This window comes from Filicampus tigris, chromosome 18, assembly GCF_054856515.1.
Source record: "Filicampus tigris isolate MCC_2025a chromosome 18, RoL_Ftig_1.0, whole genome shotgun sequence".
Taxonomy (NCBI): domain Eukaryota; kingdom Metazoa; phylum Chordata; class Actinopteri; order Syngnathiformes; family Syngnathidae; genus Filicampus; species Filicampus tigris.
Window position 1 is genome coordinate 1,751,578 of NC_141234.1, and position 17,502 is coordinate 1,769,079.

The window sequence follows — 17,502 nt, forward strand, 5'->3', positions numbered from 1 at the left end:
AGGGAAAAAGGGCATAACCTGGACTGGTTGCTTGATAGATTTGGGTGAGGGGAAAAGGGCCTAACCTGAACTGGTTGCCAGTCAATGGCAAGACAAACATGCATTCATACTGAGGCCTATGGACAAAAACTGAGGCAGATCCAATTGCGAACTTCTCCCACATTGAAACATCTCACGTTGTTGCTGAATTCGAATTAACACTACAAGTTAGTAAAAACATCCAGTGAAGTGAAGCTTTCCTTCCGTAAGTACTTGTCGTATTCGCCATTTTACGGTCTTGGTGGATACGTGACCTTTTTGGCGCCTAATTGCTTGAAAACCTCCGCGGACGAAGTGGACATCACCACACCAGCTCGTTGAACTTATCATTTTCAGCACAAACTCAATTATCCGGACATTAAAATGAGCGATTCAGCAGGTGAGTCGACTATACTACTTTGGTAGGAGAAGAAAAAAATAAAAAAGGTGTTGTTTGCTAACAGTTGTTAGCGTTGCTAAACTTGCCTGTAGTAGCTTCAAGTTAGCTCCGTTATCTTAAAGAACAAGTAATACGCTGCTAAATGTGTAACATATAACATGTATTGTTCTCGTGAAACTCTCGTGATATTCGACTCTAATGTGATGCTGTTTTTGATATTTCACACGTGGCTAAGCTCACTCGGCTAATGGTAGCACATTTTATTAACTGGCTAAGCTAAAATGTCTTCAATGTATGTCAGATGTGACGCTAAATTGGCTAATATCTACAGTATACTTATAAATTAATCATAATTGGTAACTGGTAGTGATCGATACTTTATTTATGGTCTTGTCTTGAAACAGGGTTCAACATGGAAGATATCATTAGCGCTAAAGCAGGCGAGCTTGTCTAAGATTTATTCCAATAGTAAATGTATTGATTTGACACACAATAAACATGTAAATTATATAATCTATTTATCCGCTAGGTGGAGGTACACAGGAGCCCAAAATTGAACAGTTTAAGAGCAAACTGGCGACCCTTCAACAAGGTGACGGACCTTTTATTTGTTAATACATGGGTTTAAATTAAATTTCTTGCTTGGTAATCAATCATACAATAAATCTTGATCAAAGTTGTTATATTTTGTACTGTGTGGACTTTGGCCTTTGGTGGAAGGTTCAGACTCAGCAGTGACATCTTCTGGATGAAGTTATCTAAATTTTCTCATTTTTGTGTTGGCTAGTGTAATTCAGTGAGAATATTACGCATATTATCCAAATAAACTGTGTTTGGTGCAGCAAATGTAATCAGTTACATTATTTTTTTATTAGTGTATTTCTTTGGATAGCTTCTAAACGTGACGTAGGTTAAGGCGCCTTGCATACGTATATCAGCTTTTGCGAAGCTCTTGTTATATATATTTAAAACCAAAAAAAGTAAGACGCCGTTTGGTGTGTTTTCGGCGTGTATCACACGTATTTATCACACGTCGTTCTATTTTCGAATATTCATTTATTTTAGTTTGGCTTGAGCGGACGTGCTCCCTGGTCGCGCCATTTCCGTTTCCGTTATTCGTGTCGGCGTGTTTTAATGTCTTTTATTTGATAACACGGCATGCCAGGCACAACACGTGCCAGCTCTGAGCATTATTATCTTATTCGTGGATGGAATTTGAACTTAGTGTGAAAATCTTCCCGTAGAAAGTTCAATTTGCTTGGTTTTTTGTTGTGTACCAATAGGAACGCTTGTGTGCGATGACGTCATCGTATATTCCTGCATATCGTTTACGTTGAACATGGAAAATGACTGCAAAAATTAAAGTCTTGTCGTATAGTGACTCGGTCTCCGTCGTTTTGAGTCCGGAGGCATTCAAGAGTTTATATATTTATTTTTTTCAGGAAGAACGGTTAACAAGGTGAAACCGTGAGTGATTTGTCTTTCCCCCGAAGTCATATTGGCGATTTGTCTCACTTTACGTTATCAGTGAGGTATATCCTTACCTGTTACTCCATTACTGGAGTATCAGAACATGATGAATGGAGTGTTATGAGGTATGATTAGTATCTCCCTCTTGTATGGACTGCAACACCCATACAGGAGCCATTCTGATCCTTTTAAATCTGTTGAGACAAATGATGACCTGATCAACAAAAATATTGTTGAGAACGTACTTAAATACCCTTATACCGCCGACGTACCCTGAAAGCACCAAGTATTCGTCTTTGGCATTTCATTCATGGATGAGTTTTGGCAAGCATTGAACAGTTGGACATACATTCCGAAGTTTACAGAAAGTCAAATCAAATTGCCCTGTCACGGTGATAGAGCGTTTTAGGTTCCATGCTGATCTTTCACTCTGAAGTCCGTTGTTTCAAACATTTTCTCACTTGTGTTTGACAGGCAAAAAAATCCTGGAGGAGGAAATTGTGGAGAGAAAATCACTCGTTGAATGTCTACAGAAGGAGCTGGCCACATGTAAGGAGAACATATGTGGACCCTCCAAATATACACTCCTGAAAGTAATAGGACTTTGGATTTAGATTTAGATTTTCGCCTCGAAATGGAGGTACAGTACGTATAACAAAATTAAACACCACGGCGCTTTATTGAATAGCCAGTAATGCCTCCAAAATGCCACTAGGGGACAGTAATGCACAGTCAAAAACCTCCATGTTCCCTCACCATATTTTCAACAGTTGTTCACTTTTATCACAGTGAACTTGACTGTCAGATACTTTGTATTTGCATTTATTAAGGAATGGTTGCAATGTAGCCTGTTTTGGAGCTTCCACTGAGCATTTGCTATGGGATCATCAAAAGTCCCCGTTGTTCTTTCAGTGCAAACAGAGGCCTACCAATTGGAGAGGACCCATCAAGAAAAAAAAGGTACCGCATATTCACTTTCAGTTCAAGCCGTCACTCAATCAGTCAGGTTAACAAAAACAAAACAAAAACATCTCTTTTCCTCAAGAATTGTCACAGAAGTTGCAGCTCCAGTGCGAGGAATCCGAACGCGAGTCTATCAGGTGATCATTGACACTCAAACCGGAGGAACAACATACCGAAAAGTCCTGAAGACATTATTCATTTTCTAAGATGAATGATTTGTTATTTCCGCACTAGCTGGTAGTAATTTACCATGACCTCTCCAAGTTGTCTTCCTTCTGTGAAAAAGAAGGCTTCTTTTCCTACATGATATTATATTGGTTAGCTTTTAAATGGAACATTTAATGGAATATTGACTTTCTATTTTTTGCCAACTGTGTATTTTGAAAATACTGAATGCCTTGTGAGCAAGATTTTGTGTATCAGTGGAACATGCATGCATTGTATTGTTTTAAATTGTTACGCTGCCTGACGTCCATTTTAGGCTTACCGAGCAGAACAAGAAGAGCGAAGAACTCCTGGCACAGCAGCGGTATGAAATCCAGGAGTTGAAGCTCAAGCAGCGCAAGCTACGGTGCATATTAACTAGAAGTAGTTCCCATGATGATTTTTTTATTGTGCATCTATAGCAATTTATAAAAAAAAAGTGTTGAAACTACAGGCTGAAGTTTGAGAATCAGCTCCATCAACTTATTAAGCAGCACAAGCAGCTGTACGCCATCATTGTAAGTTGACACGTTTTCCCGCACCTGTCTATACTGTTTATAACTTCAATATTCCTCTTATTGGATATCCAGAAAGCCGAAACAGTGAAGCAGAGCATTGACTCGGGGTAAATAACCTTCAGCGCTTCAAATTTTTCCTGGCGTGCTTACTCTTATTTTCCCTTTCCGAACCATTAACTCTCGTTCCATCGCTTTTGCAGAATGTGAGACGTCAGCTCACCTGATGACATACGCGAGGACTTCAAGAGCACATTTACTGACACTTCAAATGGAAAAGAACAGTGTTGTTCCCTCCTTTTTTCTCCATGTTGACCTGAGGTAACTGTCAAAATGTTCCCCCTGCTCAGTCAGTTTTTTTCAATTTGTGTTTTAACAACATGTTTCACACTTGTTGACATGCAAAATGTGGTGAAATTCCCGTGAAGCCAATACGTTGACACTTATGTAATGGCAAAAGTGCACAGACAAGCATTATTGGCTTTGAAGACTGAAGAGGTTTAATAAAAGTATTTGCAGCATACTTCAAATACAATTTAATTATACTAAATGGCCACTTATTCAAATTTTATTTAAAAAACAAAAAACAAATATGAATACAAGGTTCTGTGATACTACAGTGTGACAAGTAATGGTTAATTAAAAACAGCCAGCCAATTTATTCTTTTGAATATGTACAGTCCCGCATATAAAACAGTGCAAAAAAAAAAACTAGACCAGCCTTAATCTTTGGTTTAATCACACTATCCAACAGAGGCGTCGACGACATTCAAAAATGAGTAAAATGTCGAACACGGACTGTCTCCAGTTCAAGTTGAAGCTGTAAACATGTTTATGTACATTAAATAACAAGTTCAAAGCCAAAAACCACGACACTTAGCTTAGCTCCATTGTGCCGACCTGTTGTGAGTCCCCCAAGTTGACCACAGGCTCCAAATGAGACATCAGAGAACCCTCCTGTTATGGCGCGGCGCGACATTACCTTATATCAAATGTGAATATCTAGAAAAAATACAAAAGGAAATTAACAAGAAAATGCCTTGCCTTCTTTTTATCATGTTTTGATATTATTGTTTAATTTGCATTACTTGTTATATGGACACAAGGGACTGTCTAATGCAGGGGTGGGCAAACGTCTGCTCAATGAGGGTCACATTAGATTTTTAAATGACAGATAAATATGTATTTTCATTCATGAATGATTTTTTTTATGTAAGTAATATTTACGGTAAAACATTGACAAATCAAACACAAAACTCAAAATTAAAAAATGACAGTACTTTTTTCTTGGTGGGCCAAATTAAAGAACAGTACGCAAATTAGTCGTACGTGGGCCATACTTTGCCCACCCCGGTATAATATATACAATTTCTTTGCAAATATTCTACACTTATTCCCACATTATTTCAGGTACATCATATCTTTTTTCACACAAACGTGAAACGTTGACATAACGCAAGTTTTTTTTTTATAGTTTCTTACTGTTGATATTTGTGTTTTAGATTGATTTTGGCACACTAAGACAAGCATTCCCAGTGGAAAATCAAAACAAAAGACAAAGTACATGTTTTTTTTGTTGTTGAATGGCATATATCTGTATTTTGGTTCGTTCAACGTGTTCTTCTAACTTCCACTTTCAGTCAACAAGCCTGCACCAAGCCCATCTTTTCTTTTGCACACTATCCACTTCCGGTCACCTTATTAGGTAAAAGTTGTACCAGTGTTTGGCAAACGGGCACATTCTGCACCCATTGATTGATTTTTTTTTTTTTTTTTTTTTTTTTTTTTTATGTTGCATTTTTCCATGTCGTTTCAAGCTTTCTTCCGGGTAAAAAAAAACAAATAACAAACAATCCAGCAGGAGAGGTTGCCATGTTGGAGGAAACTTTCTCAGTGTTGTTGGCATATTAGTGGGTTTGATCATCTCGCTTTAGTTGATTCCCACATCGTCATCACCCGGGCATCTTTTTCCCCTTTATCCCAGGGTGTTCCCCATCTGTTAAAAGAAGAAAAATGCAGTTGTTTGGTGGTGTCAGTTTAATCAGTCAGTTGTCAGTTGGTAACAAATCTGTAAAATATAATTCAGGTGACTAAATGAATAATTTATTTGGAAATCAAACCAGTACGTACTGTGTGTATCTTAACGGAAACAACGTATAAAGATTAAGATCTTATTTTCAAGTCTCAATGTACATGAAAACAAAGATTGAGGGTCACAAACAAGGTCTAAACTAGCATTCAAATGTTTAAAGGTTGAAATATGCTAACTTCTAAAGGCTATGTTTAATTTAAGTTTCATTTTTAAATTCACCCACAAGTCAGTTGCCAACTTTTTGTTTGTGAGGAGTGGGGAATATATCTCAACTCTTCAAGTGTCAACATTGTACGTAGCATGAAACTACCTCAAAGCGGCTGTAGACTTTCTTCTCCTTCCTCAAGCTCTCTATCCTCTTCAGCAGTCCCTCCCTCTCCTGTACAGCGCCTTGGGATTGCAGCAAGCGGTTCTTCTTGGCGGAGAAGTTGCTGTCCTTTGGACAGCGGTCTCCGTCCTCGTCCCACTCGTGTCGGTTCTTCTGACTATTTGCTGAGATCTGCTCCAGGATGACCTTGGTGTCGTCGCGCAGGTTGCTGCTGAACAGTACCGAGCTCCCGGAGGGCTGGTACCGTGATGAGCCTGACGTGCCAGGCGGCGTCCTGTGGTTGGAGGTGGTCTGATCGGTGGCGGTGGTTCCCGTGTCTTTACTTTGCTTTTTATTGAAATCTTCTACCATTTCTTTCACGGTGCTCATGCTTCCCCGATCTTCTCCTGAGGACTTCTTCTCCTTATCCTTGGGACCCAAGAATCCCTTTAGCCTCTGAGTCTGTTTCTTCAGGAAGTCAAGCGTCTTGCCATCACCCTTGCCATCGCCAATCGTGTTGATTGATGAGTTGGATCCCGTAGCTTTCTCCTTAGAGTCGTCGTGCGCCGGAGTGGAGGAACTATGAGAGCGACTCTTCTTCAGCTCGCTCTTCTCAGAGTCCGTAGCATCCGTCAGGATCTCCTCGCCACAGGAGACCCTACGAGGGTTGAGTCCCTTAAGCTTAAGCGGGTCCCGTTTAAAGATCTTGGGGGACTGAAGGGGCTTTAAAGTCTTAAATATATCTTTCTTTTGACCGTCTGACGAGTTCTCCTCCTTGTGGGTTTCAGGAGGCTTCACGCTGCTCACAAAAGGTTTGGGGGAGAGTAGGGATGGTTTGGAGGATGTGAGCGAAGATCGCCGATTGAGTTCCGACACTTTTGCTAAGGGATCCGGCTTCTTTATCTCGGATTCTGTCGAACTAATAGCAGCACTGACTGTAGTATTTGTGGGGGAATTGTCAGAATAGTCTGGCTTCTTCTCTGCTGGCTCTGGGACTTTTAGTGATGCTTCAGTCTCCATTTTGGATGCTTTTCGTTTAGCAGCTACGTCTTTGAAATACTTAAGTCGACTGGCAGGGTCATTGATGTTCAGAGATGTTGATGTGAGAGTGTTGGATGTCTCAACAGTCGGATTAGACTCTTTGTGCACTTGAGGTTTCTGGTATTCATCTTTTCCTTCTGCTATGTCTCTCAGTCCTTTCTCACTCTCCGTTGCATTCTCAATTTTCTCTTCGTCCTTCTCCTTACTCTGTTCCTCAGACATCTTTTTCCATTCGAAAGGTTCCCGAGACAACGACCGCCTCTTCTCTAGGATCTGGGCTACAATAGAGGATTTGCAGTCGTCCTCTGTGGGGGATTTCACGCCGGCACTCCCGCTATGCATTTCTGTTTTGGAAGATGAGAATATGAGCGATGAGCGCAGGCGTGAGCTACGCTGAAGGAGCGGGTTTATCCGTGAGCGGAAGGAGTCATGTTTGGAAAGGAAGAGTTCCGGGGGCTCTCTGGCTTCTTTGTCCCTGCTGTCCTCTTTTGCAGAACCCCACGTATCCTCTTTCTCCAGTTCCTTCTCACTTCTATCCAGCGAAACTGAAGATAGCAGGTCCTTGGTGCTTGAATCCTTGCTGGTGCCGTCGGGGATGATCGGCTTCCCAAAGCGTGGTTTTTGGATATCCACTCTGGACTTCGGGACAACGTTTGGTGGCTCATTTAGTCCGAAGCGAGTGCCTGAACTTTCACTGGCCTCTTGAGCAGGTGAAGGATCTTCAAACGCGTCAGGCCCTGCGGGTTGATTCAGACCATCTTCTCCGCCTTCCTCGTATGTGCTCAGATATGAGTGGATCCTCCAACTCCGCAATCCATGTCGGACGCTTGCATCCTGTCCGTGCTCCTGATCTGAATGCTTTGGAAATGACTTCTTGTCTGGTGGGTGAGGATGTGTGGGTGAGCTCTGACAAGCATATGCCTGACCAATGGTCGGCCTCTTCTGGCCGGAGCTTCCTCCATACCTTCCAGCTACCGGAGGTGCATGAATCCCATCAAGTCCGCTTAAGTCATCGGAGGAAAGATGAGCATAGCCTCTTGGGTGGTTTCCTGTGCTGAACTCTAGGTCTGAGCGAAATGAGCTTGAGTCTGAATACTGGTCAATGGCTAGATGTGGAGGACGATGTCTGTCATGGTGTCCGTGGCCAGAACCTGGTCCAGGACCTTCGCTGTAAATGTGGTGTCTCGGTTCCCTGTTAAAAATACAAGGATTCAATGAGATTTATCTGTGGCTATGAATGTTAACACCAAAAATATTGGGGTTTGAAAAGGCAGTATACCTGTGGAACTCTGTCTCATCCAGATTGTTCATGACTCTGTGCTTCATATAGTGCCTGGAGGACATGTAATTGTCCTGGGTTCCTTCTGCATAGCTATGCCTCTTGAAGCCGCTCATCTCCATCTGCCGGGACACGATGGACCGTCCCTGCTCCAAGTAGGACTGCTGTGAACGAAACTGCTGCTGGGAATACTTTCCGATCATAATTCCTGCCCCATGCTCAATGGTATGACGAAAGGGGTCGTTTCTCCGGAAAGTAAGTGCTAGGTTGCGTTCCTGATCTCCGTATGGGAAGCTAGAGGTCATCTCAGCTTGCCTCCGGAAGCCCAGAGGATTCCGTAAGGACTGGGTCCTCTTTAAGCCCAACTGTCTGCTTAAGTAACTTCCGACGTCTGGTATTGCAAGCGTTCCGTCCGACGGGTCGATGACGAGTGGCTCTGACTGGGCGTAGAGGATGCGAAACTCTTCGTCGAACGTGGCCACCAGTTCTCCGAGAAAAAGGTGAGCAATGCAGCGATGAATTTTCTCATACGACCACATGAAGCTATAAGTGAATACCAAGAAAGCGACCTTAGTAATATGATAACTGGAAAGAAATCAAACAAACAATCACAAGAAACAGAACTCACCTGTAATTTCCGCTGAGTACAGCTCTGCAGTCAGCCAATAGGAAACGATCTTTCATTTGCCCCTTGAATGACTTCCCTGTTCGGGATTGATACGTTATGCCCGCCACAGTCCTGACACGCATCATCTGTAAAATTAAAATACACCTTAATATCCCAGGTTCCGTGTTATTGAGGCAGGCCTACATTATTGGATGATAGACACATGACAAAACGCTTACCTGAATTAAGTCCAAGTTGACCTTGCAGTTGATCACCATGGAAACGAAATTATGGGCTTCCTGCTCGTCCAGAAGAATATAAACAGGAATGTGGCGTGCCGTCGCATCCAAGAGGTCGGCGAAAATGTCCACGTCGGTAAACGTGTCCATCACCACTGCAATAACCTGAGAAATATAATGAAATTATTACTTGTTTACAGTGCCACTCCAGTCCTGTAGAAGATGGTAATGTGTGTTACCTATGCTGCTCTCCCACTACACTGTACCGTACTGCAAAAGATACGCCGCATTGAATACATGCAAGGCAATGATACAAGGAGCATGGGGGATGAACTCCAAACACAAGCCGCCAATGCGAGCAGGTCTAACTAGTCATGAGTCCTGTCATCTGGCATGTGCATCTCGTCTTAATTACCCCCTCTTTAGCCCTCATCAGAGCCTGGCAGCCAGACGTTTGTCGGAAAGGGCGTAGCAGCAAAGTTGGCAGTGTCAGATAGAAAGTGCAATTATTCTCACAGGGAAATCGCATTACGCAAACATACACGCGTCAGCAATGCTCTGGCTGTTCAGTACATGTGATAAAGAGAAGATTGGATACAATGTGTTGATTTATGACATGTTGTGTGGTTCCACACTTGCTTTCACGTGGTGTCCTCAGTTGGCTGCAAGCTGACACACTGATTGCCCATTTATGTGGGATGCTTTAAGCTACTCTTCAGGTGTCAGGAGGTGTTTCTCCCAGGAGGACCTAATCAAACAAAGCTGGATTGGCACATTTTCTTACCTGGCGAGCATTCTTGATGAGTCTCCTTGCCTGCTCCTTGATGCTTGGCATGTTTTGCTCTGACGGGTTCACCAGAGTGGTGACCTCCGTGGGCCCAATGAAGCTGTTCTGGGTCAGCGGCCATCCTAGGTCCAGGCCCGGAGCGGCCAGGTCGGACTGCATGGGCCAATAGGTGTCGGACGAGCCCTCTACATTGTGTCCTGCTTCCGGGTACCTCAGGTCAGGAATGCTGTGGGCGTGAGTGGGCTCCTGGATAGTGGATTTGATGTGCTCGATTTCAGCTTGCGCCAGGAAGCTGACCACGTCTGCGCTCTGGAGGAACTCATAGTAACCCTGGTGGGACAGAAAGCAGGCATTCAATGCATGGTTCTGACAGAAACATGCCTCAAATGGCCCGGAATTATTTTTTTTTACCGATAAATCATTTTCTATCAGCGCATCAATGGCAAGTCGGTATTCTTCCTTGTAGTGCGGGGGCAGGTAGTTTGGGTCCAGGGGGTTATCACCAATGGACGAACTCTGAGACCGGTGAGCCATGGTTGGAGATATGAGTGGGGGTCAAAGTCACGGTCGTTGATGGGGAATGTGAAACTCTACAACACAAAAGCAGGAGAAAAAGGGATCACGTCAATGCTGACTATGCTGAAACCCACAGAGTGAGAATTGGTGAGCAGAAAGTGGAAAAATTTGCAACAGGAAAGGTATGCAGAGGTGTATGGACAGGTTCCCTCACCAAGATCCCTGCTGAGTCAACCTGTCACAGCCGGAAGCCACTCAGACGCCCAAGTCCAGAATGATGAATACGTTGCTAAATAGGCAATCATTTCGGTGCGCAAACAGATACTAATAAGTGGTATTAGGCAAAACAATACTCCTGCTTTTAGTAGGTCCTTGTCATCTAATCAAAGGAATCCCTTCTGTCAAAACTCACCCAGTAGCGCCTCAGGAAGGTTTGAAAAAATTTGCCCTGACACCACTTTCCCCAATCAACAAGAAATTAGTCCAGCATGCACAAAAGAGTCTCAAGGACCCTGGCCTGAAAAGGAACAGGAGGTTGGCCATTTTGGTTTTAAAGTAGCCGAACAAGGGCGAATTCCAGGACTCAAACTTTGCCAAACTCCTCCTAAGGAATTGGTAATGGTCTCAGGCTGTATTCCAAGTGCAGCACAGTGATATGTGAAGTACAATCAGCTGAGCCAACCAGGTCAACCCTCTACCCCCCTACCCCCAATGGTTTTTTCATTTAATTTGGCCCTAACAGCTGCGTACGACATGTCTCATCTGTAGGCGGCGGCACTCTGACTTTACGAGCTCCTTGAGAGAGTTTGCCCGGCATTCTGAGACTTTAAACTTACAGCTCTGTCTCATGTTTCTGAGAGAATTCCAACTCATGGGGATGCTGCAAAGTCAGTTTTGCCTTTGTTTTGAGTCAGAACCGAGACCAAAAAACAACCCACAATCCTGTTCAGCACCTTGTTGCAGCACACGTGTTTTGACTGTGTGGATACGTCTCCGTGGAAACGTGCAGTCTGTCATACTATGTTGGGAGGCTGATTGTCTGTGTGTGCACAAGTGATCCTTGTTATTTAGGAGGCCAAGTGTTTTTGTTCAAACTTAAAGAGCGTGTGACCTTTCCTTTCCACAATGTTGCTGTGATAGCGAGGCCGATCTAAGGGAGAGCCGAAAGAGCTAAGTTTACCAGCGGCCCTAGTGAGTCACCAGGTAGCTCATTTTTTTTCTAGCCAGTAAGTCATCTGGGAGCAAAATGGCCGACTTCCTGTTTTCTCCCTCTCATTCCTAAGTGTTGGAACTGAACATTTGTGGTCTGCCCCTCTCTTCCAAAGTTCCACAGCGGCCCGGGAAATATGTTGGGCATACATGCTACTTCGCATGGAATCATTTCACAACCCCCATTATTTGATTGTTGAATAGATCAAGCTGCCTCGTGCTCGAGCCGTTCTGCGGAATCATCACTGTGATGAAATTCCCACGTGTTAAGAAATAATAACACGGAACGGAGCGCGGAGGTTTCCGAGTCAAGCCCGATTGAGCTTTACTGGGGAAAGAAGAAGCTCTGCTGGGCGGTTCGTTCAAAGCCAACCCTCCCACCTGGATTACTCGTTGGGATAGTCAAACAAACATGGCCTGCTCGCTTTGTTTTGACAGCAACATCAAACCGTTGAAAGTGACGCAGCGCGAGGGATCGTACGCTGTTCCTCCCTTAGGTGGCAAAGTCAAGTGACTGACAAGGACACGACGTCCTCAACTACGGCTATTTTAAAATACAGCATGCACAGACCATAGAGTTGTCAAAACATCCCCTTGGGTTAGGTTTAAGGTATGGGTTAGTGTGTCCAAAAAAAGGATTTAAAACCTCACTGTTCCTTGCTGACATGTGAATGTAACTTGGACTAGGACACTGCAGTCTCAGCTAATAGTTGTTCGTCATGTTTACATGACAATGAGGGTTCATGTTCAGACCATTACGTTGTCAAAGTAGTGACTGTACATTTAACGTTTCATAGCATTGCTTGTGGTAAAAAAAAAAACGCTCTACAACAGTTTTTTTTGCACAGACACCCGCATGTTCTCCATTTCTACTATCCTCCCCATTGTCGGAAAAACGTCTTAAAAAGTACGGCAACATACATGTAGTGTTGTGTTTGGCATAATTGCGTGTCCGTCATTTTCAACGTTTTTCAAGGCTCCAAACTGTCGCCGCCATTTAAAGCTTCACATTTTTTTTGTTATCAGTGTCAGGCCTTCACGTTTCTAAGCCCGATGTTGAGGCCAGCTCATTCTTGGCATTCCTGCGTTGACACTGACTGACACGAAATGCACTTCAATACAAGATGGTCGCCCACACCAAAAATTGAATTTCCGTCTCAACACGTGAGTCAGTAACCTGGCAGCCATACTCCCCGATCGCAAACTTATCTGTCGTCTCTGAACCCGCCTCGCCCACTCGCATCCATCAGGCATACCTGGCGTTCATTTAGTGAGATAATTCAGCCCGGCGAGGAATACCTGAGAACAGGTTGGGAGGGACGAGCCAGTTCATGCGCTGTGCTCTCAGCGCTTTTCAGCGGCAGCTGGCGTCAACGTGCTCGGACAGACTAGCGCAAACAACGCACGCCGTGTCTTTCTGCATATGGTCACACCTCTTGCGGAACTGTTGAGTGTTACACAAAAGGGAGGACTCAAGGTCGAGTTCAGTGTGTGGAAGTGACCGGTATAGGACTTAGTGTTGTTTACAAGAACAAAACTCCACCAAAGACGCTTGAACTCTTGTTACAACACTCGCTGAGAGTGACTTTTATCACATAATGTTAAGGACCTTGTGATATTCAGGACTATTTGTACGACAATTTTATTCCTGTAGAATTTTTTTTCTCGTAAAATACAATGAAACAATTCTCACGTTGCAAAATTTTGAACTTTTCTCTCAAAATATTTCACCTTTTTTGTGAAATTACGATTGATTTCTCACAATGAATACAATAAAACTAATCAAAGTTTTACCGCAAGATGCTTACAAATTCCTACGTTTTTCTCGTTAAATGCTGATATCTCCTTCATTGGTGTGCTTGGAAATGAATTGTGTCGAATTTTCAATGTTGCCCCTCTACAGTTTCTTGGCGGTATTGCAACATTTTTTAATGATATTTATATACATATTTATATGATGTTCTTATATTATAACTTTGTCCTAATCTTACTACTATTTCAATAGTTTTCTTACTTTTTTCTTGTAGAATTTGTTTGTTCCTCGCAGTTGCTCCAACTTTTATCTCGTGATGCTTAGGAATTTTCCCTCGTAGTGGTAGCAGCTACATTTTTCTTGTACAATATATATATTTTTTTCTTCGCTGGTTTCAGTGGAAATGATTAGTGTCAAATTTAAAACGCTGCCGCCTCGGTTTCCTGGCAGTACTGCAACATTTTGTGTGTATCCGCCAACTTTGGAAGAAGTTCTACTATGTAACACAGAGCATGAATGGACCTTTTCCACGATCTCCCAGAACGGAATGAAACCACTTTAGCCGGTGGCTACCCCAACAAAGACCACATCTATAAAAAGACGCACCGCAAGAAATTCTGACCACAATACCGACTTTCCCCCCTTGTAATTACAAACAGTGGACCACTGTTTTCCAAGTGAGTGACTCACGGGGAAAACGCGGCAACCCGATTTCAATTGACACTTTTTTTTATGGCTGCAAACCAAATTGATGTGTGCAATAATGACAGTAGAGATACCAAAGTCCACAAGGCGGGGAACGTCTCGAAACTGGGGACCGGTTGACTTCATCCGGCGCACCTTTTTAAACTATGCCGTCTATTTCGATTTAGTTTTTAGGGTAATTACTGTGGGCAGTAGCTACCTGGAGGATATGTCATCCTCCGGCCTGGAGTGTAGATTAAAGACATTTGACATTTACATTGTTTACAACCGTAACTGCACTCACACATACACACGGTGAAATAGAATAGAGTCAGAGAAAAATGTGGGGGGAAAAAAATATGCAATGTGAAAGGAAAAGTGCAGGGAAAACTGGACAGAACTCATGAAATGGAACAGAATAAGCAGCTTCATATAATAGAATGACAGAATAGAATGGAATGTGGAGCATGAATAGAAGAGTAAAAGTCAAGTCAGGAAGTGTATTGAATAGAGGCACTGTACCGACTTGATCTTTTGTCCAACTTCGTCTAGCTCGCCTTCCATTTACCTCCAAACTTGCACAGCGTCTCGTCTTCGTGTCCGCATTTGAACTTGTATACAAAAAGCAAAAATAATTCTGAAATCCTCCCGCGATCGAAGTGAGGCTCCAGGCCCGAGTCGAGTGCTTTGCGTGTGTCCGTCCAAGTGCACCCTCGGGGCCGCCGCCACTACGGCGAATGAGGAAGGAGCGACCCGGACGCTCGGTGAGAGGCTCCACGCTCCCCAGCTCACCGGCCGAGAGACTCCGCCCAGAGACGTCGTTGGCCGGGCACGGACGCTCGGAGGCTCCCGCTGGAAGCTCCGCCCTGACTGCAAGGCGCTTGTGAGCACTGGAGTTTCCCCCCCCCCCACCCCCCACCCCCCACACACACTTCCACTCAAAAATAGCTACTTGCAGTTCATTGTTACGAACTTGTTATAAACCTACGTTTACGAGTTAACTACTATTGATTCACGTTTGTTATAATTTCATGTAATTTTAAGTGTGCTGCATTCCTCTCGTGACAGTTTGCTGTATTAATTAAAAGACTAGCACTCTAAATAATATGCCAAAAGTATATTAGTATAACAAAAATAAATATATTTAATTGTAAAAACAAAGTTGCTGTGAATCAGACCAATCTTATTGTAATGATTCCAATTATTTTTTAAAGTTGTTTTGATAGTTTTTTATTGTGCAAATAAATATTGTTTGGACAATAAGAAATATTACATTTTATTAATTAAAATAAAAGGGTTGTTTTTTAAGTGAATTCGTAATTTTAGAAATAAAATATACAATCAAGACGTTTTCTGTATCTGAAGTACTATTCATAATATTTATTGACCCCCCCATCCAGAATAATACAATTTAAAGTCATATATCATCTCATTGAAGTGTTTATTGTGCAAGTAAGTTGTTTTCTTTCAAAATATTGTTTCATTAAAATTTGACTTTTTTTTTTTGTATTTTTTTTTTAATCATGGTAAAAGGTAATTATTTACTGTCTTTAGAATATTTTTAGTACTGAGTTGGATTTTTTTTTCAATAGAGAAGATTTTTAAATATTGAATTTTGACAATAATAGCATTCTGGTTGATTTATTCAGTCTGAAAAGTATTTTTTAAGGTGATTACTTCATGCTTGTGCATGCAGTGGCATAGAACTGCCAATTCGCCACAATATGTGACCTTTGATTGCGTGGAGCCTGCTTGTTTGCTGGCCACAAATGGACTTTTATGACAGTTTTATATTTGTGGATCGATAAATACTTGCTTCCTTGGCTGTACAGTGACAACATTGTTACTTGTTAATGAGTAAGTGATAAATACATCACAAGAGAACAGAAAGTGACTCACTTTACTGATCAGATCACAGTTTGGCTTGTTTTGATGAAGTTCTGCTTACTCAGTGCAGGCCTACCTTACTTTCATCCTCCCCAGAATATTTTAATCAATTTTGATCATTAAAAAAAATTACATTTTAGCTCAACAGTGTTAGTTTTTGTCTGAATATTTTTCTCTAAAATATATTGTATTTCTCTCAAATATTTTTAAGTGAATTGTTACTTATTTCAATTCGATATATTATTCATTAAATTTTTTTTTTTATCCAACAGTTTTCCTCAGAAATATTTTTTTATATTTCTACCTGTAAAACAATATTTCTCCAGAATAATTTCATAAAGCTGTGACTTAAAAATATATCTTTAAATAAAAGTAACATTAATTTTGACCCCATGTAATATTTTTTTAAATATACAAGTGAAAAAAGAATTTTGTTCTCTGTATTTTTAATGGATTTTTTTTTTTACCTTTTTTTTTATTTTGTTCATTTTTTTAAAGGCTTATTTTAATATGCTTTTTTTTTTTCTTGCCCCCCTTGTCTTTCTGTCCGTGCGTAGGACTGATTAAGTAAACAAAGCAAGCCAACACATGAATGCACAATCAGGTAAGTACTTTCCGAACTTTAGCTCTCTTTATATGGCCTTCATCCTGAACACACCTTGTTCCATGCGCACTCCGCTAGCAACGAACACACACACACACACACACACGGGCCACTATTTCCCAAGGGTGCGCCGCCTGTTTGAATCTGTGTGTTCACTAGCCATTTTTTCAAACTCTCATTATGCCTGTTTGCACTGCTACTCATGCAAATGTGCAAATCTCCCATGTCAGGCGTTCGCCTTCAGCACAACTGCATGGAAAATTCGATTGGGGCTGACAAAAGGAGGGCGAAAAAGACGCTTCAGACAGCAAACAGGTACATACACAAACGGCAAGGCGGAGGGCGCGGCCGCTTGGAGGAATGCGCCGGAGGCATCTCGCCACACCCTCAACGAGACACCCCTCCCCCCTCCCTTCTGCCATCTTGCCTCGGCTGAGTCACCTGCTCAACCAGTATGTGTGCAAGTACGGGCTGGAAGTCCAAATCCTGGCCACACACACCTCCAAACGTAAGCATAAGCAAACTTGAAAAGTAACTGAAGCGAGTGGGGTTTTTGTTTGTTTTTTTGCACTACGCAACTGCAGCTGGGACAGGCGTCTATTAGGGACTTACCTGTACCACACTGGTACCTTGCCTTATAAGTCAAATCAGTTTTCCCCACTGAAATAAACAGAAATGCCATCCTCCCAAACGAAACCAACAAAAACATTTGTAAAGTGTTTATTATGATGAGTAATAGCACACTATAATATGGTAATTCATCAAAACAGACAGTCATGATATACCTGAAATGAATCTAAAGAAATTAAACCACTTTGCCACATCTTTTGCATCAATTCAGTGGACATTGTGCTGCTCCATCTGGTGTGCTTACCTTGGCCACCTGAGGGCAGTACAATGCTTCCAGACTTCCAGATAAACATGGTG

The 17,502-nt window shown here is 42.3% G+C and overlaps 2 protein-coding genes and 1 non-coding gene across 9 annotated transcripts; 2 read left to right on the forward strand and 1 right to left on the reverse strand.

Annotated features, from left to right (window-relative positions):
- The first annotated feature begins 61 nt into the window (after nucleotides 1–61).
- LOC147131890 (synaptonemal complex central element protein 1) lies at nucleotides 62–5,185 on the forward strand. 3 transcript variants are annotated; one of them, XM_086013728.1, is made up of 10 exons: nucleotides 64–418; nucleotides 823–858; nucleotides 948–1,010; nucleotides 2,363–2,437; nucleotides 2,801–2,848; nucleotides 2,934–2,988; nucleotides 3,333–3,422; nucleotides 3,510–3,573; nucleotides 3,646–3,680; nucleotides 3,774–5,185. In XM_086013728.1, exons 1-10 carry the CDS (start codon nucleotides 403–405, stop codon nucleotides 3,778–3,780), a joined length of 489 nt encoding a protein of 162 aa, XP_085869854.1. In that variant the 5' UTR covers nucleotides 64–402; the 3' UTR covers nucleotides 3,781–5,185. The 3 variants fall into 3 exon arrangements, with proteins under 3 accessions (XP_085869855.1, XP_085869856.1, XP_085869854.1); XM_086013729.1 differs by lacking the exon at nucleotides 823–858 and having other exon boundaries at nucleotides 62–418; XM_086013730.1 differs by lacking the exons at nucleotides 823–858; nucleotides 948–1,010 and having other exon boundaries at nucleotides 62–418.
- LOC147131891 (U8 small nucleolar RNA) lies at nucleotides 1,940–2,072 on the forward strand. Its single transcript, XR_015082348.1, has one exon. It is a non-coding gene; the product is annotated as a U8 small nucleolar RNA (small nucleolar RNA).
- sack1hb (scaffolding CK1 anchoring protein Hb) lies at nucleotides 4,092–14,880 on the reverse strand. Of its 5 annotated transcripts, XR_015081978.1 has the most exons (9): nucleotides 14,607–14,880; nucleotides 10,334–10,512; nucleotides 9,920–10,252; nucleotides 9,136–9,300; nucleotides 8,918–9,042; nucleotides 8,290–8,832; nucleotides 5,973–8,202; nucleotides 4,471–5,566; nucleotides 4,092–4,390 (listed from the first exon to the last, which is right to left on the reverse strand). XR_015081978.1 is itself a non-coding variant. In XM_086013726.1 (8 exons), the coding sequence occupies exons 2-8, from the start codon at nucleotides 10,454–10,456 to the stop codon at nucleotides 5,546–5,548; spliced, it is 3,540 nt and encodes a 1,179-aa protein (XP_085869852.1). In that variant the 5' UTR covers nucleotides 10,457–10,512; nucleotides 14,653–14,880; the 3' UTR covers nucleotides 4,092–5,545. The 5 variants fall into 5 exon arrangements, 4 of the variants coding, with proteins under 4 accessions (XP_085869852.1, XP_085869851.1, XP_085869850.1 ...); XM_086013726.1 differs by having other exon boundaries at nucleotides 4,092–5,566; nucleotides 14,653–14,880; XM_086013725.1 differs by having other exon boundaries at nucleotides 4,092–5,566; nucleotides 14,611–14,880.
- Between the last annotated feature and the right edge of the window lie 2,622 nt (nucleotides 14,881–17,502).